This window comes from Panthera uncia, chromosome C2, assembly GCF_023721935.1.
Source record: "Panthera uncia isolate 11264 chromosome C2, Puncia_PCG_1.0, whole genome shotgun sequence".
NCBI classification, from domain to species: Eukaryota; Metazoa; Chordata; class Mammalia; order Carnivora; family Felidae; genus Panthera; species Panthera uncia.
The window spans coordinates 101518609-101546355 of record NC_064810.1 but is presented as its reverse complement, the minus strand read 5'-3'; the positions used below and the strand labels follow the sequence as shown (position 1 = coordinate 101546355).

Sequence of the window (27747 nt, the reverse complement as noted above, 5' to 3'; positions counted from 1 at the left end):
TTTTTTTATTTTGTTTTAAAAGTTCTCTCTTAAGAAATTTTTTGATTTAGCTTACAACATCAATATAGACTTCTGCAAAACCAATCTAATCACACTACAAAAATACCCACCATCTGTCTTAAAGAAAGTGACTCCTTATGAATGGGGATTAGCAAGGACATAGATTGATTCCATAGAATAGTTCATTTAATGGATTTTATTGTGACTGGTATCAGGTCTGAGATCAGGGAAATGGAAGTAACTGTTTTATAGAGAATCACATATTATAACAGTTCTAATTGAAATTAAGCCTCTCTTTCTGGAGAATCATAAATATTTCAGTATTACTAAGCTGACTACATATTTTCAAGTTTATATTTTCTGCCAAGGGATTTTATCTTTTGCCAACATGTCATCTGGAAAAAAGCAATCACTTGTCCCATATCAGCCTCCATGGGAAATTGCACAATCCCCAAAATCTGGGGCCAAGGAGTCTTCCTCTTTGACTTACCGGTAGGTCAGAGGTGACCAACATCAACACTCCTATGAAGAAATGTGCTTCTACACAACATGGAATTCAGATAGGATCTCAGACCATATTTTGGGGCTTTCCTTTTGATGTGAAACTAGTAACAAAAGCAGCAGCACTTTTTTTTCTTTTTTCCCTCTTTATTTTCAAATTGATTGTTAATGAGAACGCATGTGGAGCAGATAAGAATAATATTCATAGTATTCTGGCCATCAGGGTCCTTCTTTTCTTTTTTGCCTTCAGAATCCTTTCCAAAAGGAAACATGCTCCCTGGCATTCTATATTATTCCCAATTTCCAGGTGGAAAAATGAGACAGATGGAGTGACATAAAAACACTGGGGATTGTAGTTTTAAAAACAAGACAAAAATTCAGATCTTCTTGCTTTTATTCTTCTCTGTATTACCACAGTAAAATATTTATCAAAGTCCAAGAGATTACTGATATGTGATAATTACCAATGTCTTTACATTAATGGAGCTATGAAATAATAAGCTCATCAGTGAGGTAACTGGGAAAAACTTCAAATGGATAAGGGTGAATCACTATTTGCTTTATACAGTACTGAAACAACCATAACATTCAAACACCAGGAAGTCCTAAGTAATATTAAATAGTAATTCATAACTGTGAAATGCTGTAACATCTTGAAGTACCTTCTGAATGACCAAAACGGATGAAATTTTGTTCAGTGTAACTTCAGTTTTTTACAAAGAACTATGTATTTTTAAAAACTGGTAATCCATGTCAGATATACACAAAACCCTTAACAGACTAGACTGCTCAATGAGTAGAGCTCCCCATTGCTTCGATGTTATGGACTAATGAGCTTATAATTCAATGAAACCCTTTTAACAAGTTCTAGCCTACAGAATGGCACGTTCAAACAGTTTGGCCCTATTCGTTTTATTAACAAAAATCCCCGATTCCTTTATAAGGTGTTTAATTCCTCTTACAATCACCTTTAAAGGGCCTGACTTGGTTTTGGTCTAGGTAAATCAAAGTGTGACCCTCCAGTCCCCAGTCTGTGCGTTCTTCATGAGTCTCAGTTCAGTGTAACTCAACACAGTGACCTTCCCATGAGTTTTCCATTGGACATTTTACAGTAATATTAATACTTTCCACAGAGTATCCTGTCTTTCTCTAGGCTTTTGTCAAATTAATAATGGCATGTGGTATTCCTTAGCATAACCTGCCAAAATGTGATAATCTCCTTGGAAGAAAAGCCATGAGCTGCAATCACACGTCTGAGTTGACAGACATCCAAATGGATCCTATATAAAAAGAAAAGGTTTGTGTCTTCTGGAATATGGATGTCCACGTTTAATAAATTCAAACAGATCCCAACATAAACATCTTCAAACTTGATGGGTTTTACGTGACTCATCATTTCATAGATTCTTGGCACCAAATCGCTGGACATTATATAACCCAACCCACTGCAGTAGGGAGGAAACACCTTGAAGGGATACTCTTGGTACGAAATATGGGCTTTTTGGTAAAATCCTCTATAGGAATAATTATCGATTAGAGGATAACCTGTGAAAAACTTCTCTGAATGGTTTACACTTAAAAGATATTTCACTAAGTTGCCAGTATTGATGAAAACATCAGTGTCTGTCTTCATGATGTACTTGGCATTGGGGCAAAACTCAGTTACCCACCTGAATGCCATAATTGTTTTCAAGGTCAGATTATTATACGTGTCTAAAAAATCTTGTCGTATTATGTCACCATAAAGAATGTGCTCATCCTCTAAGGACAATGCTAACACTTTGTCTTCCTTTTCGGCCGGCTGGCCTAGTAAGAAAAATGTAAGAACCTCATATCCCCACCAAGATTTTTTTTCACCCCAAGTAACTCTAATGGCCTGTCTGGCTTTCACATCTGAAGGGTGTGAGGTCACCAGGATGACAAGAAAAGGGTTTTGATGAGAGCAGTTTGAATGCTCTCGAAGTGTGAAGCGAAAGTCTTGTCTGTAAATTGGCTCATACTCATAGAAGTACATCCAGTTTACACGTTCTATCACATTGTAGTGGGGCAGGCTGAGGTACCACATCACAAGAAAACTCAGGAGGGATAGCAGCAGGAGGCTCCATTTGAGGGATCTCAGTGACATCCTACTCGGAAGAGTGGCCAAGAGAGCCAGGGCCATCCACAGCAGCTCAGAAGCACACGAGCCTGAGGTTCTGGAAGATTTATCAAAGACCTGGTTAGTACTCCACCACCCAAGACACAGTATTAAATGATATCTGATTATCTACTTAAAGAGTTGGAACAACAAAAGCTCCCAAGCAAAACCAAGAACCCTGACCCCAACCTAGTTCATTTCATTTAACTATAAGCAAAGGGACACCAAAAACCAAGAGGGCATTTTAGCTTTTTACATCCAGACCAAGATTAAAAACATATCCTTCATTACTTCGGGAAAATTAATACTTCCTGTTTTATTTAAATAATTGTTGAAATATGATTTTGTCCCGGATGTCCAGAGGGACAGAAAAAGATGAGTAATGGGGGGGTTAAAAAATAAATCTGCAATTTAAAAAAAAAGCCTCATTTCTTCTTCACCACTATGGAAAAAGAAGTGAAGGATTTAATGCAAGGAGATATTACCAGCAACATGTCCAAATAAACCAAGGGTCTTTCTCAGCTGTGTGATCAGATGTGGATTCTAGCAAATCTGGAATAAGGAAAACCCAGTGGCTACAATTATTCATGTGAAATGAGATGGGAGCAGAGACTCTTCACCTGAAAGGCAAGTCCTCTAGACACAAACAGGGTAAGCATCTCCAGAGTTTTTAAATGGTCAAGACTGTGAAATAGCTTTTTCCTTGCCCCAAACAGGTCCCAGCTCCCCTTTTACCTCACTGGCTGAACTCCATGCTCAGTCTGCACAACAAGTGCTTAAATTAAAGGCCTGTCCATAGAAATGAGTTTTCATGTGTTTCCCATTCTAATCTATTCAGAAATCCTGTGCCAGATCAGAATCATGGGATGGACCCTCCAGCTGAGATGAGAAGAGCGGTAATGTTACAGCATTCAGACTGGAGTGACAGTGTCACCTCAGTTCTGTGCTAGGTCCCAAGGATGAGGTTGGTTCACAATTCAGGATCCCACAGGGCTTTCTGGGCACCATGATATCAAGACAAACATGTGCTAAGTGTTTCCTAGACATTCCACACCCACAGACAACACCAGGCACTAAGACCAAAGGAAGGAGATGGGAGAAGGGGACCCCTAGGCAACAGGTAAACATGGAAGGACAGGGTGGCACTGACTGTTTATATCAATGCTAAGGGACTTCAGAGTAAGGGATGGATGAACAACATGAGGGGCAGGCTGAGGAGGTTCCAATGGTGCCCTTTCACCCCCCATGCTCTGGGAAGAGGGGTCCTGGGAACCCAGAATCTGTTATGAAGGTCATATGTTAATGTCATTATATGGGAAGGCTGGCCCCCCAAGGGTTCTACCTTGGGTCAGTCTTAGGTCTTTGGATGCACAGCTCTTCTGCCTCTTAATACTATGAAAATGACAGGACCTCAAGACTCCTTGTCCTATTTGGCCATATCCTACCTGCCCTGATTAGTTCTGGTCACAGTCAGTAATCTCTCCTTTCTCTAGAGCTTTCTATATTTTAAGTCACACAATACAAACTCTCCAGTTCAGTTTCATGTATATGTGTCTTGCGCCTCCATTTGTAGTCTATGACCTTGTTGGCGAAGTGTTTCTTACAATAGTCAAAGTGCAAGACAGACACAGACCTACAGCAGGAGAGCAATGCACACAGACTTGTTATGCTATTTCCATTTGTGTAAAGGATAAAAGGTAGGTCTGTCCATCCCACCCCAGTCTTCCTCTCTCCCCCTTACTAGCCTTGCACAGCCAGCTCCTGGAAAAACCTGAAACAGAAAAGACCTAGAATAAGAATTATAGAAGTAATGAACTTCTTCCTACACTGTCTCCTCATCTGCGACTAGACACTGCATGCACAACCCTAGGGGTCTTGATTTACACCTCAGCCAATGACAACTTTTACGTTTATTACAACACTTGTCAGATGGCAGTTTTACATCTCATTCTAACAAATCAGCACACTGGAATAAATTTCAGACTAACAAAAGGAAAGTATACTGCGTAAGGATCAGCATTTACAATCATATACGGGCAATGAAGGCCCCATTACTCTTCAATAATGGGAAGAACTCAAAGCAGCAAATCTTATTACAAAAGTTATCTCACATGCATTCAATAGGCCATGTTTCTTTCTTTTCTTTTTTTTTTGTATTAAAAAAAATTTTTTTTTAACGTTTATTTATTTTTAAGACAGAGAGAGACAGAGCATGAACGGGGGAGGGTCACAGAGAGAGGAAGACACAGAATCTGAAACAGGCTCCAGGCTCTGAGCCATCAGCACAGAGCCTGATGCGGGGCTTGAACTCACGAACCGCGAGATCATGACCTGAGCCGAAGTCGGACGCTTAACCGACTGAGCCACCCAGGCGCCCCTGTATTTTTAAAAAAATATGTTTATTATTCTGAGAGAGAGAGGGAGAGAGACAGAACAAGAAGCAGAAGTGCAGAAAGACGGAGAGAGACAAAATCCTAAGCAGGCTCCACACTGTCAGCACAGAGCCTGACATGGGGCTCAAACTGATGAACTGTGAGCCAAAACCAAGAGTCGGACGCCTAACTGATGGAGCCATGCAGGCGCTCCTATAAGCCATGGTTTTTAAAAAAAATTTTTTTTTTTAACATTTATTTATTTTTGAGACAGAGGGAGACAGAGCATGAATGGGGGAGGGTCAGAGAGAGGGAGACACAGAATCTGAAACAGGTTCCAGGCTCTGAGCTGTCAGCACAGAGCCCGACGCGGGGCTCGAACTCACAGACCGCGAGATCATGACCTGAGCTGAAGTCGGCCGCTTAACTGACTGAGCCACCCAGGCGCCCCAAGCCATGGTTTTTAAATGTGACAATGTGACTGTGGCTGTGATGTCTACTGCTATGGGCCCACAAAGAAAATAAAACAGCAGCAAGGAGAAGAGGAATTCTCTAGTCCAAAAAGAGGGAAAAGTCTTTCAAGGACCCACAACACAGGTGGTTCTAAGGGCAGAGAGACCAGAGTCTACAACCCAGCTCTGTCCTTTAACAAACAGGGCAAGCAGGTATGTTCTTCCTTTTGGAGCCTCAGTTTCCACATCTCTACACTAAAGATGTCAAATACAGTGGAGGGTGACAACATGTGCAAAGCATTTCACTGGCCATTAAGTGTTCAATAAATAGAGTCTGGTCCCCAGCTGTGTTCCACCCTTGGCAGCCTTTGTGTCCTGTCTGTGTTCTCTAAATTGATTTTTATTGTCAAATGGGTTATCCTGGAAAAATAATCTCTATGAGTTCTTACTATTTAAAGAAAAATATGTTTTGAAGCCATAAATATATTTCTATTTCTTACCTCCTTCTTGATTTATTTCTTCTGAGTGAAAGATCTTCAATTTCACCAACCGAACAGTCAGTAGTATGTAGTAGTCAAAAATAATGCTTGAAATTTCTGTAAGACATATAAAAAATGTAACCGCATTTACTTATGGGTCAGGGAATTAGAAATCAAAGATGGTAAATGAAGCACGCCCACCTCCTCCAATTTCTTTCTGAACTAGGAACATATATTGAAACAAAAAGTTGAAAAAGTTACCATTAGTCCACAGAACTCAAGAGTTCACGGCTTTATCATGGAAAACAGCACTTGGTATTCAAGGCTTAAAACATAAGCTAAATTCTCAGGTCAGCTGGTGTCTTAGGTCACCATACCAGTTTTACTTCCCTGGATAAAGAACTCAGGGGTCACTAAAATAGGTGAAACATAAAACTTCTAAGAGACACTCTGCTGGTATCCTCTCTTTAATTCTGTGTTCCATGTATGCATTCACAGGAGGCAACCCTTCCCAAATTCATCTTTCCCCTCTGAACCTCCATCTCTAGTGACAAATAACCCAAGGCACATTAATAAACAGTGAGAAGAGACACAGTGCGACACATCTCACTTCCTGCCATGATTCAGTGGCTCATATCCTGGCTTTTACTAGTCAAGTTTGAAAATGAGAGCAGGATATAAAAGACAGGGAGTCACTGACATATACAATTATATATACAAATTTTATACAATTGTGTATATATATATATATATATATACACACACACACACACACAATTATACAATTTTTATATACAATTATATACAATTGTATACAATTTTTTGTATACATACAAATTTTTTCCTTATATACAATTTTTTCCAATGAATTAAAGATCAAATGGAAGAAAAATGAGCCTTTAAAAGCACTAAAAGAAAATATGGATGAACATTTTAGTAATTTTGAAATGGGGAAGACTTTTCAATTACTCAACTATAGGGAAACAATCTAGAACCCATAAAGGAAATTTTGATCAAATAAAGATTTCAAAAATTTCTTGAACAAGGTTAAAAAGCAAAACAAAAACAAAAACAAAATAAAAATAAAAAACAAACAAAAAACTAAAAAAACAAACAACAATAAAAAACACAAGGATGAAAGATTAAAAAACAAACTGGAGAGAAAAAAAAAAACAACCTGAGATTTATGACAAAGATGTGTAAACCCAAAGAAAAAAAAAAAGTTCATACAAATTAAGTACAAGATGAACACTACAAGAGAATAAATGGCGGAAAGAGAAATTCTCAAGAGAACTACAAATGATCAATAAGAACAGATGTTCAAACTTACAAGGAAGCAGAAATATTGACAAAAATCTCAAATCAGCAAATTAAAGGAAAAAAAAAACCCACATGACAATAGTCAGTATGTGTGGGGGAAAAGGTATTCTCATGCACTCTGGAGGGAAATTTGAAAACACGTATCAAAATTTTAAATGTGTATACTCTTTAACCAAGCAATTACCACCTAGCAATTTATCCTAAAGAAGTAAGCAGGCAACTGTGTGTAATTTATAATATGGAAAAATTTGATTTTAAATGCCTCACAATTGGGAACTGGTTAAACAAAATTATGATCTATCCATACAACAGCATATATTTATTTATTATATGCGATGAAGCTTACCTATATCTTCCCTTGATATATAGCAAATGAAAATCGCAAAACTGCTTATGTGGTATAAGTCCTTAAACCCATATAGTCACATATGCTAAGCAAGATTTTCTAGAAGGATATGTCTCAGTATGTCAATGGCTTCTATTCTGCGGGATTTCTGGAAGACTTCTTCTTTCTTTCGTTTTTCTTTTTGTATCATTTAGATTTTCCATGCCATTTGTGTATTGTCTTTGTACATAGATAAAAACAAAGTCAAAAAATTTTTTTAGTTTTATGCTTGCATACCTCAAAGTTCAACTGAATGGTAGTAACCCTAAACGAGCAGGCAGGATTCTGAGTTTCATCTTACCCCAGGTTCTTCTCCCAAAGTGTAGCCACGTACAATTCATGATATGTCTATTAGGTATTATCCTCTCTAATTTCAGTAAATATTATCTCAACATAGTGAGGAATTATTTTAAAAGGTTAAGTATATAGTAATTCTAAATATAAATCTACCAGGACTTACATTAGCTTACAATAATAGCACTTTACATATAATCATGTTATGTATACACACACATATTTAAACAGTTGATGAAGTGTTTGCAAGTATTATTAGTATTCCCCCAGTAACTCTATACAGTGGGCCAGCTGGTTTTACTGTACCTATTTTATAGATGAATTTTAGAGATTTCAAGTGAACTGAAAGTGAAATAAAGATACTTTCAAACAGACTAGGACTTACAAAGTCCACAAACTCTAGCTGGGAGAAGTATCAACAGAATATGTTTTAGTATGGAGAAAAGTGAACTCAGGAGGAAGGAATGGCATGAAAGGAACAGATGTAAGCCAGGAGGCCATTAAAAGACCGTGAAAACTAGTAAGTACAGGTACTGTAAAACAAAATGAGAGAAGAACAAGAATACAATTTTTTTTAATGTGGTCAGAAAAAGTGAAACTGAAATACTATACAAAAATGACATGGTTGCTGTAAAAAGACTTAAAATATGTGAAAAATTAAAATATGTTAATATTCTTACCTAATTCAAGAGGAACAAGGAGTGATAAACTTTAACATTTTACAAAAAAAATCATTTAAGAATGTACATTATTAACCTTGAGAGTGACTATTGAAAGAACAGATATGGAATACGTATCTTCCACACTGAGAAATAAAAGAAACAAAGCAAGCTACCAATAGAGAAGAAGAAAAAAGCAGAGAAAATGCAAGGCAAATAGAAAACACAAAAGATATCAGAAGTAAATATAAATGTACTGTCAGAGTAAATATAAACCTACCTCCTGAAAGAGATTCTCAACGTGGCTTAAAATTCTGCCATTATACTGCCTATAAGATGCATGCCTAAAACAAAACAACATAAAAGTTTTAAAATTAGTAAATAAAAACCGTATCATGACAATGTCAATCAGAAGGCTGCTGTAGTTAATTATTAATGTCACATATTATATTTATTCATTTTTAAATGTTCATTTTGGAGAGGGGGGAGGGGCAAAGCAAGGGGGGCAGAAGACCTGAAGCAGGCTCTGCACTGACAGCAGAGAGCCTGATGTGGGGCTCGAACTTATGAATCATGAGATCATAACCTGAGCCGAAGTCGGACGATTAACCAATTGAGCTTCCAGGCCCCCTCATGTCACATATTTTAAATGAACAGCATTTAAAAGGGATAAAATTTTGTTACTGATAAAAGGAGCCATGCAACAAGATAATTTAACAGTTATGAAACTATATCAACATAAAACATAGCCTCAAAAATATATAAAGCAAACTCGGAAAAGCCTAAGTACAAATGGAAAAAATCTATAATCCTAATGGGAGATTTAAAAAAAAATTTTTTTTTAATGTTTGTTTTTGAGAGACAGAGACAGACCATGAGTGGGGGAGGGGCAGAGAGAGAGGGAGACAAAATCTGAAGCAGGCTCCAGGCTCTGAGCTGTCAGCACAGAGCCTGACATGGGCTCAAACCTACAAACCGTGAGATCATGACCTGGGCCAAAGTTGGACGCTTAACCGGCTGAGCCACCCAGGCACCCATATATAATCCTAATGGGAGATTTTGAACAAATCTGTCTAAATCAAGCAGGCAAAAAATAAGGATATAAGTGTTTCAAATAATATTAATAATCTTGATCTAAGAGAATGGAATATTTGTTTCAAGAACACATGAAATATTCATTAAAAAACTGTTCATGTTAGGTTATATAAGTCATCTCAAGAACTTTCAAAACTCAATTCAACAGGGGCGCCTGGCTGCCTCAGTTGTTGAGCATGAGACTCTTGATCTCAGGGTCATGAGTTCAGGCCCCACACTGGGTGTAGAGATTACTTACAGAGAAAAAAAAAAAAAAACACAAAACAAACCTCAACTTAACAGAGGCCACATTATCTAACCACAATATAATTATGACAAAAACACAACTTGAAAAACACATAAACAAAAAAAACCTGTTTGGAAACTCAACACCCTTACACATAGTTTCTGTTTAATCCATAAATTTAAAGAGAATATCATATTGGAAATTGTAAAGGCACTATTACATCAACCACTTAACTGAAATCTATTGGTTTGCAGGGGTACGGGGGAAGAAGCCAAGCATTTTTTTTCTGCTTTAAACAATGATCTATAGTTCAGGGGGACAAATGTTACAACTGAAGAGGAAAAAGTCCTCTTTATAGAAAAATGCCAGTTATAACTGCAGGTAGAATGACAGAAGAAAGCTATCATTTTGCAACCTCTCATGAAACTATTGATTCGGGCAATGATGATCAATCAGCGTTTTAATCATCAAAGGAAAGATTAATAAGGTACCCAAGTAACCCTCCAAAGACTGCCTTTTACTTACAAGGACTAAAACAATGTAAAATTTACATTGGAGGAATCAGAGTGCTAATCATCAATCTTAGCAGAATGATGGCACAATTTCATGCTATTTATCTCCTAGTGAGCTACGCTGTAAAGTCACAACATTGTCTCTGATGAATCCTAACCAAAAATGTTTAACTGGAATCTAATCAAAATTTACATGAATACAGGATAGAAGAACAAGCTAAGGAACACCACAGGAAACACTCAAAGAAATCAAGGAACTGGGACTGTCAACCAGCATGGTGTCTTCAGCCGGTCAGAACCATGAAAAAGGGGATGGCTGTAGGTTAAAAGAGGTTTAAGGACACACCAATTGCAAATGTATGGTCCTGGACCGGATCCTGGAGAAATCTGAATACAACATAGATATCAGGTGATGCCAGGAGGATTACTAATCTATTTAGGTGTGATAATGTTAGCTGGCTACAAAAGAAAATGTTCCTGGATAAACAAATGTGGTATTTCTACATAATGATGCTACTCAGCTACAAAAAGAAACAAAGCACTGATACAGGCTGTAACAAATACCAGTTTTAAGAATTCAGGATGTGGATGAACCTGAAAAACATGAGTCTTAAGTAAAAGAAGATCAACACAAAAGACCATATATATATATATGACTCCATTAATATGAAACATGAAAGGCACATCTATAGACAGGTTAGTGGTTGCCCAGCGGTGGCACCAGCAACTGGTTGCAAATGGAGATAAAGAATCTTTTTGGGGTAAAGGAAATACTTTAAAATTTGATTGGGTCATGGTTGCAGAACTGTGAATTTAGTAAAAATCACTGAATTGTACAGTTAAATAATTTATGGGTATGTAAGTCATATCCCAATAAAGCTGTTAAAAATAATGTAAAATTAAAAAACCTTTTCCTATTTTTAAGAGTATATATTTAGGAGTAGAAAGCCAAGATAGCTGTATTCACTTTAAAATATTTCAATAATGGGGTTCCTGGGTGGCTGAGTCGGTTGAGCATCCAAGTCTTGATTTCAGCTTGGGTTGTGATCTCATGGTTTGTGGGTTTGAGCCCTTCATTGGGCTCTGCACTGATGGCACAGAGCCTGCCTCTCTGATTCTCTCTCTTCGTCTCTCTGCCTCTTTCTTTTTCTCTTAAATAAACTTGAAAAAGAATTAAAAATAATATTAAAAAAATAAAGAAATAAAATATTTTAGTAATAAAAACTAAAGAGAGGAAAACATATTCTCTCTCTCATTCATGTATGGTGGAGTAGAAAACCATAACATCTCAATGGAGTGCAATTTGGACATACGTATACAAATGACAAATACATTTACTCTTTTCTCAGTAAATTTGTTCCTGGAATTTATTTTAGACACAGCTGTCTATGTCTAAAATGTTAAGACATTTTATTGTTATTAGGTACAACATTATAATAGCAAATATTTGGAAATAACCCAAGGGATCATTAATGAGGGATTACTTACATAAACAATGAAACATCCACACAATGGAATACTATACAGATGTTACTGACATTAAAGATTTGTACAATATATTAAGTGGAGAAGATATAGAACAATGTCTACAGTGTGCCAACTTTTGTGTCAAAAGGAAGAGGAAATAAAAAATATGTATTTGTATGTGTATGAGAAAAACAATGAAAAGACACAGTGGGCAGGGAGAAATGGGGTGGATGAGAGAAGGAGTGAGAGCATCCCTTTTTTATATTACTTTGGTGTATTACTTAAAAAATATTACTCAGTAATATTACTTTGTAAGTTACATAGTTTTTGTATTATTTTGATTTTTAAAACACATGAATACATTAAAATTCAAAACAATGAAAATAAAAAAAATTTCCTCCCCATTTTGAAGTGCCACAGATAAGGGGCACCTGGGTGGCTCAGTTGGTTGAGCGTCCAACTTCAGCTCAGGTCATGATTCCACATCTGTGGGTTCGGGCCTCACGTCAGGCTCTGTGTTGACAGCTCAGAGCCTGGAGCCTGCTTTGGATTCTGTGTCTCCCTCTCTCTCTCTGCCCCTCCCCTGCTCACAATCTGTCTCTCTCTGTCTCTCAAAAAGTAGAATAAAACATTAAGAAAAAACTTTAGGGGCGCCTGGGTGGCTCAGTCAGTTGAGCATCTGACTTCGGCACAGGTCATGATCTCACGGTTCAGGAGCTCAAACCCTGTGTCGGGTTCTGTGCTGACAGCTCGGGGCCTAGAGCCTGCTTTGGATTCTGCTCCTACCCTGCTCACACTCTGTCTCTCTCTCAAAAATAAATAAAGATTAAAAAAAAATTAAAAAAAAATTTTTTAAACACAGTGCTACGTATAAAAACACACTGGATGTAACTAAAGTAGTCCTTACAGAAAACTAACAACCTTTTAAAATAATATACATTTTTAAAAGTAGAATTACTTTATACACATTGTTTTGTATCCACTTGATTTTTTAACTGATATATAACTCACATACAGTAAAATTCACCCTTTTTATTTTACTCTTCTGTACCTGTAACCACCAGCACGATCAAGATATGAAACAATTCCATCATAACAAAAATTCTACTAGTGTCCCTTAATCAAGCTTTCCCTGAACTCCCAGGCAACCACTGATCTGTTTTTCATCCCAATACCTTTGCCTTACCAGAATATGTCACATAACTAGAATTGATACAGTATGAAGACTTTCAAGCATAGTAGGTAATATATTTTTTTAAAAAGATTGAAAATAAATAAGCTGAGTACTTAGCTCAAGAAGTTAAAAAAAATAATTCCAATGTTATTACATAAACAAGAAAACAGAAGGGATAATAAAGATAAAGCAGAAAACAATGAAAAACAAAAACCCAAAAAAGACAATTATTAAAAAAACAAACATTAGGAACAGAAGGGAAGAGTCTAACCTGTTAGAGAAACTGTAGCAAACTTAAGGATAAACTTTAGAAATATTTCTACCAAAGTCAGGAAAACAGTGTTTTTTTAGTGCGTGTCAGTGTCCACTAAAACAAGAGGAAGTAAGATGTAAAAACTGTTAAAGAAGAGAAAAAGAAACCTGCCATTATTTTCATTATTATGTAATCATCTACAAAGAAAACTCAAGAGGAAAAAGACAACTTGTAAGAACTGACAGGTGTACCAAGATGTTGGATATGAGCTCACATATATACCAAAAACACTGAAAAACAACAAAAATCTAGGGGCGCTTGGGTGGCTCAGTTGGTTAAGCACCCGACTCTTGATTTCAGCTCAGGTCATGATCCTGGGTTTGTGGGATCCAGCCCGTATCCCGCTTAGTGTGGAGCCTGCTTGAGATTCTCATTCTCTCTCTCTCTCTCTCTCTCTCCCCCCCCCCCACCCCTCTTCCCTGCTGGTGCTATCTCTATAAGATAAAAAAAAGTTTAAAAAAGATTTCTATCATTTAAAAAAAAGTCTAAGGAAAACCACAACAGCAACAAAAACTACAGTGTCAAACAAAGCTAACAAAAAATGTGCAGGACCCTAATGTAGAAAAGTAAAATACTTTTCTGAAGAATACAAAAAAACCCCAAAAAGATGTGAGTAAACGAGAGAGATAATGTGTTCAAGGATAAGAAGATTCTAAAGACTCAAAAGAGTCCACGTCTCCAAATTAATCAATAAATACATAACATTATGATGAAAATTTCTTGATTTGGAACAACCAATACAATTTTGAAAACAAAGAATGAAGGTGGGATGGTGGTGGGCTGGCTGTTATTAAATCCTATCTCAGAGCTATAGTTATGAAAACAGAATGGCAGACCAACAGATGAAATAGCTGAGCAGCACTAAGACCAAAGCTGATGTATCCATACGCAGGGACTTAGCAGACGTACCCATACACAGGGACTTGAAAAATGGCAGAGGCTGCCTCACAAACCAGTGGGGGAAAGATTCAACAAATGGTTTCAGAATAAATGTGGAAAGAAAAAACTATATTCATATTTATTTTCAAAATAAAGTTCCAGGTGGGTAAAAGAATTTTAAAAAGCAAAACTAAAATGATTACAGAAAAATACAGAATATATTTGTGAACCTCTGTGTGGCAGAGGCCTTTGTGAACAAATTACAAAAAGCATATCCCATAAAAGACAGGAGAAATACACTGGGTAACCTTAGAATATAAAGTTTATAGGACAAGACAAGTTAAAATGTGAGCCACAGACTCAGAGAAGATATTTACAACAAATAAAACAAAGGGCTGGTATCCAGAATCCTTGCACTATATTTGTTAGATAGTATATAGTTGTAATAATCTGTTATTAATTTTCATTTGTATAAAGTTTATATAAAGCTTACAAATCAAAAGGAAAATGGGTAACGTGTGAATAAGTTCACAGAAGAGGAATTCAGAACTTCCAATTACATGCCGATAAACATGAAAAGAGGGTCAGTCTCACTAGTGACCAGGGAAAGGCAAATTAAAGTCAGATACCAAGTTTTTAACCCATCTGAAAACATAAAAAAGTTTACTATTAATCACGTATTGGAGTGAATGATATTTGTCATACACTGAGGGTTGAAGTACAAGCCCACTGTGGCAGATAAGCAACTTGGTTGCATCTAGAGAACTGAAAACCAGACTTTCCTTTCCTGGGACTACATCCTTGAAAAACTCTCATATGTGTACATGCATGGAGACCTGTACAAGCATGTTTACTATGGGGTTATGAAAACAGATAATCTGAAGCAACTTAAATCTCTATCCATAAGATAATAAGTAAATAAAACCTGCTACTGTCTTCCAATGGAATCCTAGAAGACAGTTAAAAAGAAGTGAATCGGATTTATACACAGAATATCAATTTCGAGAGTATTAAAAAATAAAATGCTGAGTAAAATATACAAGTTGAAAAATTAAATGCATATATAATACAATTTATATAGTTTTAAACCGCACAAAAGCAAGAGAGCTTTAAAAAGCAGCTATGCGCACAAAACTATTTTTTTAAGTTTATTTATTTTAAGAGTGAGAAAACGAGCAGGGGCGGGGCAAAGAGAAAGGAAAAGAGAGAGAATCCCAAGCAGGCTCTGCACTGTTAGCATGGGGCCCGATGCAGGGGCTCGATCCCACAAACCGTGAGCCCAGGTGCCCCTAAAACTATTTTTTAAAGAAACTGCAGGAAAAGCTTCCACACTCACCAGTGTGGGTGTCACTGTGGAAGAATAAAAGGGTTGTGTAGTGAAAAGGGGAAAGAGAAGACTCGCCACAAATACTATAAAGTATTAATTAGCATTTGTTAATTCAGGATGATTGAAATACAAGTATTCTCTTCTATTTTTAGTTTTCTTTGTATTTTAAACCTATCAAAACAGGAAAAAAGCATAACAAAAATGCCTGGACTTAAATGGCTTACCCTAAATCTTGGCTGTAATACTTAATGGTTGTGTGTGACTTTGAGGAAGTTACTTAACTTTTCAAAAAAGTCTTTTTTTTTTTTTTTTCAGCTAAAACCAAGCACCACAATACCGATGCAGTTACTGTGAGGTTTACGTGGACAATATGGACTATTCAGTCAGCAAAGTCAGTGGTTTCTGAAGTTAAAGTGACACTCGGGTATGTGGATAAATGTGGACACACTATGATGTCACAGAAATCAAGCTGGCCTGGTCTGAGACTTAGGACTGGCTCATACCCAGACAGCGGGAGCACAGGGCAGACGCTCTCTTAGCACAAGAATGAGTTTTGTGAGCTCTGACACTGTTCTAAATCCCATGTCCCAGGAGAGGGGCAGAAAGAACCTAAAACACCGATGAGCAGAAAAATATAAAAAGGCCCAACAAGGAAATACACTATTATTTTATTACTGACTTCTTAAATAATATCATATATCACTGTAAAGAACTTACATTTATAATTTTAAAACAATTTCCATTTGATAAAAGGTAAACTTATGATCATATTAAGTAAACATGCATTCACCAACTAGATTTTAAATAATTTACCCCAAGCAAACCATCTTCTCTATCCCACAAGCCCAGCACGATGCTGCTGCACCAGTGACCACAAATAATTACGGGTCGATTTGGTGGTTGATACATAAAAGCTGAAGAAACATTACAAGTAATAGAAAAGCCCAGAAAACTTCCAGAAATAAATAAGAGGTTGGTTGCATCCAATGTTTTAGAAGAGAGCAGAAGAACTGAGATGCAGATTTCTTCTCCTCAGTTATTAATACCAGAACTTTCTGGCACCAAAGATGGATGCATCTATGTCTTATCCCCAAGTGTTACAGAGCCCTCAAAAGAGCTCTGTGGAAATCCACCCCTCCCCGCCCTGCCAAAATAATTCAAATGAATGTAAACTGGTATTTTTTAATGGAGGGCTTCTCAGCTTTTAATATGCTAATATACATTCTCTGAGAAGAGGATATATCATGCAATGTTTCTCAAATCTATCTGAAGAACCTATTTTAATTTTCAGTCTCTGGCAGGATTGAACTCTACCTTTTGGAAAAATCTTGTCCTAGCCCATCTTTGTATTCACTGAATTAATAAACTAATTTTGGTGAATCGAGCAGTAGTTTGGAGTTAAAAAAATTCTACAAAATGGTTCAGTGTTTTTGGAAAACTTTTTAGTGTTATTCACTAAAGCTGAATATACATGTATCCTATGATGTAGCAACTCCAGTCCTAGGAAGAACACTCAACAAGTACATTGGGACACCAAAATATGTTCCAGAAGATTCATAACAGCACACCATCCATGATAACTCCAACCTGGAAACAACCATGGTGGAAGAAACAAATTTATGTAACAGCACCTTCCACAAAACAGAAATGAACAAACTATAACCTCATGTGACATTTTAGAGTCTCTCAAATATAATGTAGAGTTAAAGAAGCCAGACACATAAAGAATAGATACTATGATTCCATTTACACAAAACCGAAAAGCAGGCAAGAGCAATCTAAGGTGTCAGAATTAGGGCACTGATAACCTCTGGAGACAGGAAGGAAGTATAATTGGTAGGGCCCTGGGGGGACTTTATGGGGTTCCGGCCATGTTCTATTTCTTGACCTAGATGGTGCTTACAGGTGTGTTCACTGTGATAATTCATCTCCTAATTAGTATACTTTCTTCTTGCATGTTATACTTAAAAAAAAAAAAAGTTAAAACAGCTTGGCAATCCAATCATTTTGTCAATCAGTGACTGTGTGCAATCATGTCTACAAGACATGCTGGCCCTAGGTGCCCAGCCGTGGCGAGAGCACCAGGAACTGTTCTCAGGCACTAACTCACGGGACCTTCAAGACAGTCCACAAATAAAGGTGCTCTGAAACCTTTACTGTTTGCATTGAATAGGTGAGGAAACTGAGGCTCAGGGAGAGTCAATAACTTGCCCAAAGTCACGGGCTCGTAGGTGGTAGGGACAAAATCAAGCAGGACTCCAAATCTCACATTCTTTTATTTTTAATTTTTAGTGTAGATTTATTTTTGAGAGAGAGAGAGCGCAAGCAAGGGAGGGGCAGAGAGACAGGGAGACACAGAATCCGAAGCAGGCTCCAGGCTCTGAGCTGTCAGCACAAAGCCCAACGTGGGGCTCGAACTCATGAACCGTGAGGCCATAACCTGAGCCGAAGTCGGACGCTCAACCGACTGAGCCACCCAGGCGCCCCCAGATATCACGTTCTTGGCACCACCCTTCCTATGCCAGGGAGTCTGCCACATCTCTATTGACCAGAATCACTCTGAATGGTTTTAATTTCTCACTACCACCAAACCTTGATTAAACACAGTAAAGCAGCATCACAACCTTACCATCTTTACACAGAAAGACTCAGGATGCTCACCCTCAAAACCTGAAATATGAGTTATTAACAATAGTAACAAATGGCAACTAATAATTCATGCAGATACGGACCTTCTTATTTGGCATCACAAATATGCTGGGCACTAGAAAATAAACTGGGGGGCTGACAGGGTGGGTGGAGGGATCAGTCCAAATGCAAGGACTCCAGAGAAACAGAACAAAGAATTACTGCAATGGTACCATTATTTAAGCCAAAATAACCTGAAATTCTTTCCTGGGGTACAAAAATGTTGGTTATATTCTACAAAGGAAAAGCAAATTCAATTTTTTAAAAAAACATATAAAACTTTTCTAATCACAAGTATATGTTCATTAGAGAGCTGTCCATACAAAAACAAAGCACAAAGACAGTGAGAGCTTAAGGACAGCAAGGTTCATATTTTTTGAAGAAGATCTATCTATCCAGTCTGTCTCTCAGGAATACATCTCGTCTGTGGCCACGCCTCCTCCTATCCCTATTTCAGTCACAGTGGCTTCAGTTCTGAGCCCTGACACTTTCAAATTTTCCCTCCCTCAGAGAGTCTTCACTTGCTGTTTCTCTAACGCAAAAACTGGTTCTTGAAAAGTCTGGCTCCTTCTCCTGCTTTGGATCCCAGCAAAATGTCACTTAGGAGAGTCCCTCCCTGACCCCTTATCTCAAGTGGTTCCCCTGCCCCTACTTTCTATCACACCCCTCTTTATTCTCCTGTAGGCAATCAAACCACCTGAGATTTTCTGTCTATTATTTGTTTATTGTCTTCCCTTCAAGAATCTGAGGTTTGTGAGGGGAAAGGCCTTGTACATCTTGTTCACTGCCACATCCCTAGAGCCTAGCACACAGTAGGTACTAGGTGGGTATCTGAATGCTGTGCAAATGGTCTGGTAATGTGCTTTTACCCCTTTCATTTATTAACAAAATATCCCCAAGAATAAATTGAATCCAAAAGTAAACTCCTGAATCTGTTAGAGTATGCTTACTTTTCTTCGGCTTTCTTCTGAAACAAAGCCTTCTTCTAATAGGCTGCACTGATTCTGATCATGTTCACTTAAAAAAGTACAGACATGGGGCGCCTGGGTGGCTTGGTTGGTTAAGCGCCCACGGTTGGTGGGTTCGAGCCTCGTGTCGGACTCTGCTGACAGCTCAGAGCCTGGAGCCTGCTTCAGATTCTGTGTCTCCCTCTCTCTCTGCCCCACTCCTACTCATGCTCTGTCTCTGTCTCTCAAAAATGAACAAATGTTAAAATAAAATTTTTTTTTAAAGGTACAGACATGAGGGGCATTGGTTAAGTGGTTAAGCATCTGACTCTTGTTTTCGGCTCAGGTCATAATCTCACTCATGGTTCATGAGTTCAAGCCCTGTATCAGGCTCTGTGCTGATAGATGCAGAGCCTGCTTGGGATTCTGTCTCCTTCTCTCTCTGCCCTCCCCCACTTGCTCTCTATCTCTCACTCTCAAAATGAATAAACATTAAAAACAAAAAACAAAAAACAGGTCCAGACATGCAAAAACAAACAAAATCACCAAAAAACCACATTTCAATAAAATTCTAAGCCCATGCATACTAGATTTAGGGTCATCCAAGGAGAAAATATGTGGTATCATTAAAGATAATTACAATTACTGCCAATTGGGCAACATTATGACTCTTTTTCCACATACAAAACAGTACTACAAAAGGTGGAAGTCCTGGTAGCCTAAACAAGGTCCTGTGCACATTGAGTTTAATGCAATTCATAATTACACACATCACTCATGTCCTATTTCTTATAAAGAGAGAGAACCACGGGGCGCCTGGGTGGCTCAGTCAGTTAAGCATTCAGCTCTTGACTTCAGCTCAGGTCACATTTTTTTTTTTTTTTTTAATGTTTATTTATTTTGGAGAGAGACAGAGCACAAGTGGGGGAGGGATAGAGAGAAAGGAAGACAGAATCTGAAGCAGGCTCTAGGCTCTGAGCTGTCAACACAGAGCCCAATGCAGGGCTCGAACTCACAGACTATGAGATCATAACCTGAGCCCAAGTCCGATGCCCAGCTGACTGAGCCACTCAGGCTCCCCATCAGGTCATGATTTTAATAGTTCATGAGTTCAAGTTCAGCACGGAGCCTGCTTGGAAGTCTCTCTCTCTCTCCCTCTCTCTGTCCCTCCCCTGCTCATGTGCTCTGTTTCTCTCTCAAAATAAATAAACTTAAACAAAAAATTTTTAAATTAAAAATAAAGAGGGAGACACACATATCAATACACATCGTGAGGAAAACTTCCCTTCTGGTACCTGGTCAAACTGAACATATTAATTCATAAACAAAGCAATATAAAACTCTACCATTCTGACCTCCTCTGATTATCATTAGAAACAAACACAACCAGTGCTGTCTGACCATTACCTCTCTCTTCCCTTTTCTTTCTGAATCCAGTGATTCTTAAACTTTGCTGCATATTATAATCTCTTGGAGAACCTGAAAAGCTCTGGAAGCCAGGGTATATACCCCAAACTAATGACTAAATGAGAGTTACAAAGGGTGGTGAGGTTTAGGTGGCAGTATTGTGAAACCTTTTCCAGGTGATTCCAATGTTGCTGCTCTAGATCTCACTATTCAGACTATAGTACCCGGGCACTGCCTAGGAGCTTGTTAGCCTTGGGCCTCACCCCATCTGATTCCAGCGAATCAGAAACTCCGTTTCTTGAAATAATACATGTTGAACATTTAGGACCGGGCTGGGACACAGTAAGAACTAAGTAGAGAGTACCACTGTTATCATTAAGGTCCACTATGTGCTCCTCTAACTTAATTTGCTTACTTACATTTGTTCCATTTACAAACCATGCAGCTAGCTCCCAGTGTCTCTTATGTAACACCACATGGTCTCTAGCACATGTAAACATGTAAATAAATCCTAGTTTATCCACATTCTCCCTTCAGATCAGTAAGCTTTCTTTTTTTTCTTTTTTAGTAGGCTCCCCACCCAATGTGGGGCTTGAATGCACAACCCTGAGATCAAGAGTCACATGCTCTACCGACTGAGCCAGCCAGGAGCCCCAGTAAGCTTCCTTTTAGAGTCCAAAGATGAGGTTTCCTCTAACATCTTAAAGTTCCCAATGTTTTGCTCCCATGAGCATATAAGCCCACAGGAACTAGCAGTAGCGATCCACACGCCAAATGCAAACTTTTTTAGTTCCTCTTCCACACATGCTCCCCTCTCCCGTGGCCTTCCTCCTGCCCCCTAATCTTCCTATACCTGGGAATGATTGGAACTGTCAGAAGTCCTACAACAGGTACTTCTGGCAGCTGGAGAACTACAAAACTCATTAACGTTTTCAAACTGAGGTGTGAAATATTCAAGTGGCATCGATCTACTTTAAGGATTATGCATATTTGATAAAGCTTACATTTCTCCCTCTCACTCCAAAGCACAGCTGGGCATATAGTAGAGAGTCAAATTTTATTTGCTGATGGGGGTTGATGGGGGGTGGGAGGGAGGGGAGGGTGGGTGATGGGTATTGAAGAGGGCAACTTTTGGGATGAGCACTGGGTGTTGTATGGAAACCAATTTGACAATAAATTTCATATATTAAAAATAAATAAATAAATAAATAAATATAAAAAAAAAAGAAAAAAACTTGCTTTCTACTTTATCCATTTTCTTCACATTGCCCTCTCTCCATAATTTTAGCAACAGCCCCTGCTTGGTCCTGGTGCTGGACTAACTACTTTCCGTATTTCCACCATTTATTGATTAAAACTATCTAGGACGTAGGCCCTACTACTGCAGCACTTCTTTTCCAGTTGAGGAGACTGTGATTTGGAGACCTGATGGTTAGTCAGGGTCTCACAGCCAGCAAGCAGGGCTGGGAATGCGGGTGTCCTCATCCCCTAAGTGGGCTCTGAAACCACTACACCACAATGCATCCTTTCTAATTTGTTTTCATCTCGGTGGCCTGGCATCTTCATACTTTCTTCCACGTAGTGCAGCATCTCTGATCTTTGTCAGGGATAAAGAGCTGTCAAAGCTAACCCATGAACTTATAAATTTCCAACTAGTCTTCTCTTCAAGTATACTTTTCAGAAATGGAGGAACTTCTGGCAAGAATGTTAATAAGTTTATACTCCAGATAACCCTGAATAAATTGCTGAGCTTTGGTAAACATTAGCTTTGGTAAACACTGGAACCCAAAAGGGTTCCTCCACTCGAAGATCAAGGGAAGCCTTACATAGCATGCAAGAATGAAGTTTCTCTCAAGTGGGCAGGGCACTGAAAGGTCTTTCCGGAAAAAAAAAAAAGGAAAAGTGAGCCCAATGACAGTGCCTAGTCGGTTTCAAAACTGGCTGATCCATCATGGCTAGTGTGTTTTCCACAGGCAATCATTTGTTCAACATATACTTCTTGGGCTCATGCTGGGCTGTGAGAATACAGTACTGACCCAAAGAGCCAAACACAGCAAAAATGGACGTACCTCTGCACCCAGGGGTGGGCAGTCTGAAAGAGCCACGTGACAGAGCTCGTGAAAAGAGGCAACAAGATGACTCGGTCTGGAGAGAACCTAGGAAAACTGGAGCAGAACAAAGACCACACAAGTGAGGCAGAACAGCAGGAAGGCTGACTTGAAAGCTGGGCTTCCTGTCTGTTTTGATATAAACAGCTTTACCCATTGGAGGAAGGGGATAGGGGAAGCTGCTCTAGTTAATATTTCTTCTCATTGTTGCCCCAGATTAAGAATATTACATACCTTTGTCATTCTTGTCTGTCAGGCTAAGTCACTCATTACCTTTCCCTTAGTAATTTGAATGTCCTTCGTTCATTTGTTTCTTCTTTCATTCATTCATTCATTCATTCAGTCAGTCAGTCAGTCGGTATGCCAGATCTGTTTTATTTTTATTTTTTTTTTAATTTTTTTAATGTTTATTTATTTTTGAGACAGAGAGAGAGCATGAACGGGGGAGGGTCAGAGAGAGGGAGACACAGAATCTGAAACAGGCTCCAGCCTCTGAGCTGTCAGCACAGAGCCTGACGCGGGGCTCGAACCCACGGACCGCGAGATCATGACCTGAGCCGAAGTCAGCTGCTTAACCGACTGAGCCACCCAGGCGCCCCAGCCAGATCTGTTTTAAAGGTTGGGGATGCAATGGGGAAGACACCTGTCTTGCCTTCAGGTTGCTGACGCAATGCAGAGCATGGAGGAAGGTTTGTGACTCCAAGTTTCAGAATGAACATTATCAGTAAAGCCCACCTTGAGAAGATGGGAGGGCGACCTCCCAGCTGAAATGTCTCCAAATGTGTGGTCAGGGTCCAGGGCAGAGAGCTGAGTTTGCACTCTCAGAATGTGCAGATGCTCGAGAAGAGCACAAATTATAGACCCTACATCAGTTTAGAGAAAGGAACTATTTAACATTAGAGATAAGAATTGAGAGAGAATTCTAATATATAGAAAAATTATAATATAATTTTTCCTCTCAGAAAGTGGCTATCTCCATCCTTGAAAACAAAGTCTGTTACCAAAATAGGAGCCAAATATAGTGCTTCTTTATGCTAACTTTAAAAAGCTGTTCAAAATGCACAGCCTGGGAGTTTAGCAGACATCTATGTTCTAGCCCAAGAGTGGGCAATTTTTTTTTTTTTTTTAATAAAAGGCCAGATAGCAAATGTTTTCTTCATGGGCCATATGGTCTATCCCAGACACTTGATTCTGCCTTTCTAGCAAAAATGGTGCCACAGACAATATTAAACAAATAGGTGTGGCTGTGCTTCATTAAAACTTTATTTACCAATCAGGCTGTTGGTCTGGAAGTGTTCTTGGCATGAACTGGCATACCTTAGAACATCAAGAAAATCTCAGTCTCCTAAGATCCTTCGTCTCTATGTTTCCTCATTACCCCAAAGGGTCTCGCAACTTAAAAGGGGGTCCTAGTGCTGGTAACATATTCCCCACATGACACGATTCCCAGAGGGGTAGGCAGGGCTGAGAAGTACTACCCTAGGCTATGGATGCTATACAGAGACACCAAAAGGCTTGGTTTCCTGGCTAATTCCAGGTCAGAAACACATAGAATGAAAAATTAATAATGTATTCTAGCTTTCTGAGTTTTATTCCTTAATTTCTCAGAGCTTCAAGGGGTCCAAGTTATCTCCCTAGCCAAATCTTCCATCCTGCAGCCTTTCAGGGCCTCATCCTTAAGATGTTCTGTGGCTTTATCTCCCCCCTCACCTAGAGGAGCCTCCTACCAATCACCAGGTCTCCTGTGCATATCCTCACCTTCCCCTCTCATCTAATTCACAATGTACCAAAAGCTCTAGTGCCAAAAGCAAATCAGTATTTATAATGGCCAACTTTTCACTGAAACAAAACCATTGTTCATAGTCCCATAAGAGATATTTACCAAAGACAGGCTGTTAAATGAACTGCAACTTTTGAATGCATCTGCTGTGCAAGGCCATTTAAAAGCATTCTGTTTGACCTCCCACATTTGACCTCATTTATGAAGCTGTATATAGTGTGGTTACCACACAGTGAGCAGGGATGAGCAATAACTGTTAGAACTGCAAGAGGAAAGCATATTTGGCCTGGACGTTATACAGCTGTGAATGGGATAAAGGCACTTCCTCAAATGGGAGTCTACTCATATCACCCAACAGTGGAAAGAACAGACCTGCGGACTGGGCACAGACAGAAGGCAAATCATTTTAACGGATAAAAAGAAAAAGTATCCACTGGAGTATTTTCTTAGGAATAAAGAGTTGAGTCTGAACTTGAATATGGCCACCAAATTAGGTTTATATAGCTAAATTTTCCTGACATATCAAGTATTTTAATAATAATCCAATTTTTTAGAAATATATGTATCATCCAAAATGGTTTAGTAAAGTTTAACTCTTACAATTCCTCAAATCCTTCAGGGGAAAAAATATACTAGAATATACAAAAGAACTTGTAGCTGTGTAAATGATCCTTGAAATGTTGTAAAGGAGACTATTACAGTCAATTTTAACCAATTAGGATAATTTCTAAATTAAAGTAAGATGAACTTACCCACAGAATTTCAGATGAGACTAAAGCACTAGCTTTTTTAGTTTTTCTGCTGATTTCCATATTCCATGCTTTAATTAAAACATTTGCTGTGAACTACTGAGCAAAAGAACAGAAAAGGAATATATCTAAGTCATAATTCAACAACACTGGGCAATTCGACATCTAAAATCAGTGTTCTATACCTAGCAAACTATTACAGGAGCAAATTATCATACACTGTTTTGGCATTCTCTTCCTTTTTGGAAAAGCTTTGATCCTCTCTTCTTCCTTGCTCTCAAATCACTTCATGCATCCGATCTGGAATAATATTTGGCCACTGTTTTGATAACAGGCTTTACTTTCACGACCAGAATTACTCACTGACCATTCATTTGAATGAACCTTCTAGTCTAGGAGAAAAAAACGTCTTAGACTCTTATCTCTTAATAAACAGCTGCCTTCTCTAGATTGATACAAATTCAGATGCGCTTTGATCAGACATCAACACATTCTGAGAGCACAAAATCGGCTCCCTACATCCTTCTAAGAAGACGCCTGGGGAAAGCTAAAATACAAACTTGTCCCCACTTGATGACTGCCAACTCAAATCAAATCTTGCTTACCTCTGAAAACAGGAAAAAAAAAAAAAGATACGGTTTGGTAATTTATTCCTCGGATGTAGCTTTCCCTAACGAGGCAGCCACCTTGTAAACGCTGGTACTATTTGCAAAACACAGAGTAAAAGAAAACCATCTCGGCCTTGCAAATCTCCCTCCTAGTCCAGCAATGAGGAGTGGAAGAGAAGGAAATAGGAATGCAACGCGTGCTTGCTGCTGGCATCATTCCTTACTGCTTGGAAAAGTGAGACTCCATTGCATACCTCAGATTTCTTTTAAAATGCCTGTATGCCCGTTAAGATCGCCTCCTATAAATCGCGTGCCCTAGCTCCTCGGGATTTCCTTTTCTCTCTGCCCAATTCGCCCATTCTCCTCCTTAGGTCGAGCTTCCTCGCAAACCCTCCCCATGAAGAAGAACGCTCCCGCATTTCATAATTCGATTCCCAGGCCCTTCCCCAGCGCCTTGGGAATGCGTTCGTCCCGGGCCTGCCGGGAAATCCACCGACACTGAGACACAAGTCGGCGTCTCCGCGTCCTGTCCCTCGCCGCCGCGGCCAATGCTCCCCGGGCTGCTCCCCGACTTGGTCGCCAGAGAGGCCCAGAGAGACGGAGATCCGGGGGCTGCGCCCTAGGGCAGAGCAGGCAGGGCAGAGTGCTCCTTGCGGCCGCGGCCTGGGCCCGCTACACGTCCCACCGCCCCTCAGTGTCGCCCACGGCCCCGCCAGGCCCCTTCTTCCCCAGGCGAACGGGATCCGGCAGCCGCTCTTTGCAGTGGCCGGAGCCCCAGGACGCGGCTGCTCCCGCGCAACCCCGGCCGCGCTCCGCGAGAGGGCCGGAGTGGGCGGCACCGCCCTGCCCGTCTCCTGGCCTCGCGGGGCCCGCAACTGCCGTTCCAGGAGAAGCGAATCCCAGGGCCGAGCCCGCCACCCAGCACTGGGGTCTCCAAGGCTTCCGATCGCCACACGGGACCCGGCCCGGCACTCACCTCCCGAGCGCGGCGCTAACCCTGCTCCGACACGGGCGGGCGGGCGGCCGATGCTGCCGCCCCGCGCGCACACGCAGCCTCCCGCAGCCGCACGCACGGCCGGGCGCGCGCAGACCACGCGCCGAGGCCCGGGAGTCCCTTGCTCGCTCGCTCGCTCGCTCGCTCGCACGCACGCGCGGGCCCTGAGCCCCAGCGAGCTGGGCCCCACCCGGCCTGCAGCTCTACGCACTCCCTGGGTGTGGGCTCTGTCGCACCTAGCCATCACGCTGCGTTCCGAGCACGCCGCTGTTAGGTATGCCTTTTACATTGGACGCGGGCAGGGGGTGGGCCGCGGCGGATCTCTGGCAAGGATTTTGCCTTGTTTACGAGCGGCATAAATTCCCAGCCTCAAGCAGTTCTGGAGGGATTTACTTGTTCAAGTCCGCACAGCGCTATTAAGGAAAAGAAGAAACCTTGGGGAGTTCTTTAATCTCAGAAGAAAAGTGTGTTCTCCTTCTAGAATCGATGGAGAATGAAGGGTGGGGACACCACGGGGTTACAGTGGTCTGGTGTATGCATACGAGTCCCGGGAAGTCGATTGCTTTCGGGCATCTTGAAACTCTTTTGGTCTGGAGAATTCAGAGAAAGTCTGTCCTACCCAGACTTGTCACTAACTAGTGCTCCCTGGAAGAAGTGGCGAGGCTTTTAGGCGTGGTACCTGGGTGTTGCTGTATGGGTTCTGGTCATACCGGTCTTTGGGTGGAGGTGGTTGAATTAATCCAGAAATAATATTTCCTCTACTCTCCCGGCACCCCTGGCATAGTGCCATTTGAAAACCGTTCCCCATTCTGGCCGCTTGGCTGTGGGACTGTGAACAGTGTGGCTTCGGCATCCCCACGTAGAAAGTTGAAAG

General features: G+C 39.9%; 1 protein-coding gene across 12 annotated transcripts; it reads right to left on the bottom strand.

Annotated features, from left to right (window-relative positions):
* Positions 1-1135: 1135 nt before the first annotated feature.
* B3GALNT1 (beta-1,3-N-acetylgalactosaminyltransferase 1 (globoside blood group)) lies at positions 1136-27002 on the bottom strand. Of its 12 annotated transcripts, none has more exons than XM_049628610.1 (7): positions 26856-27002; positions 25275-25370; positions 23478-23605; positions 22704-22799; positions 8880-8943; positions 5963-6058; positions 1136-2696 (listed from the first exon to the last, which is right to left on the bottom strand). In XM_049628610.1, the coding sequence occupies exon 7, from the start codon at positions 2660-2662 to the stop codon at positions 1667-1669; it is 996 nt and encodes a 331-aa protein (XP_049484567.1). In that variant the 5' UTR covers positions 2663-2696; positions 5963-6058; positions 8880-8943; positions 22704-22799; positions 23478-23605; positions 25275-25370; positions 26856-27002; the 3' UTR covers positions 1136-1666. The 12 variants fall into 12 exon arrangements, with proteins under 12 accessions (XP_049484567.1, XP_049484563.1, XP_049484564.1 ...); XM_049628606.1 differs by lacking the exon at positions 23478-23605 and adding an exon at positions 7608-7826; XM_049628607.1 differs by lacking the exon at positions 23478-23605 and adding an exon at positions 3124-3190.
* Positions 27003-27747: the final 745 nt, after the last annotated feature.

Excerpts from the sequence above, each read along its gene's own strand:
- B3GALNT1 (XM_049628610.1), bottom strand. The coding sequence starts at position 2,662 with ATGGCCCTGGCTCTCTTGGCCACTCTTCCGAGTAGGATGTCACTGAGA.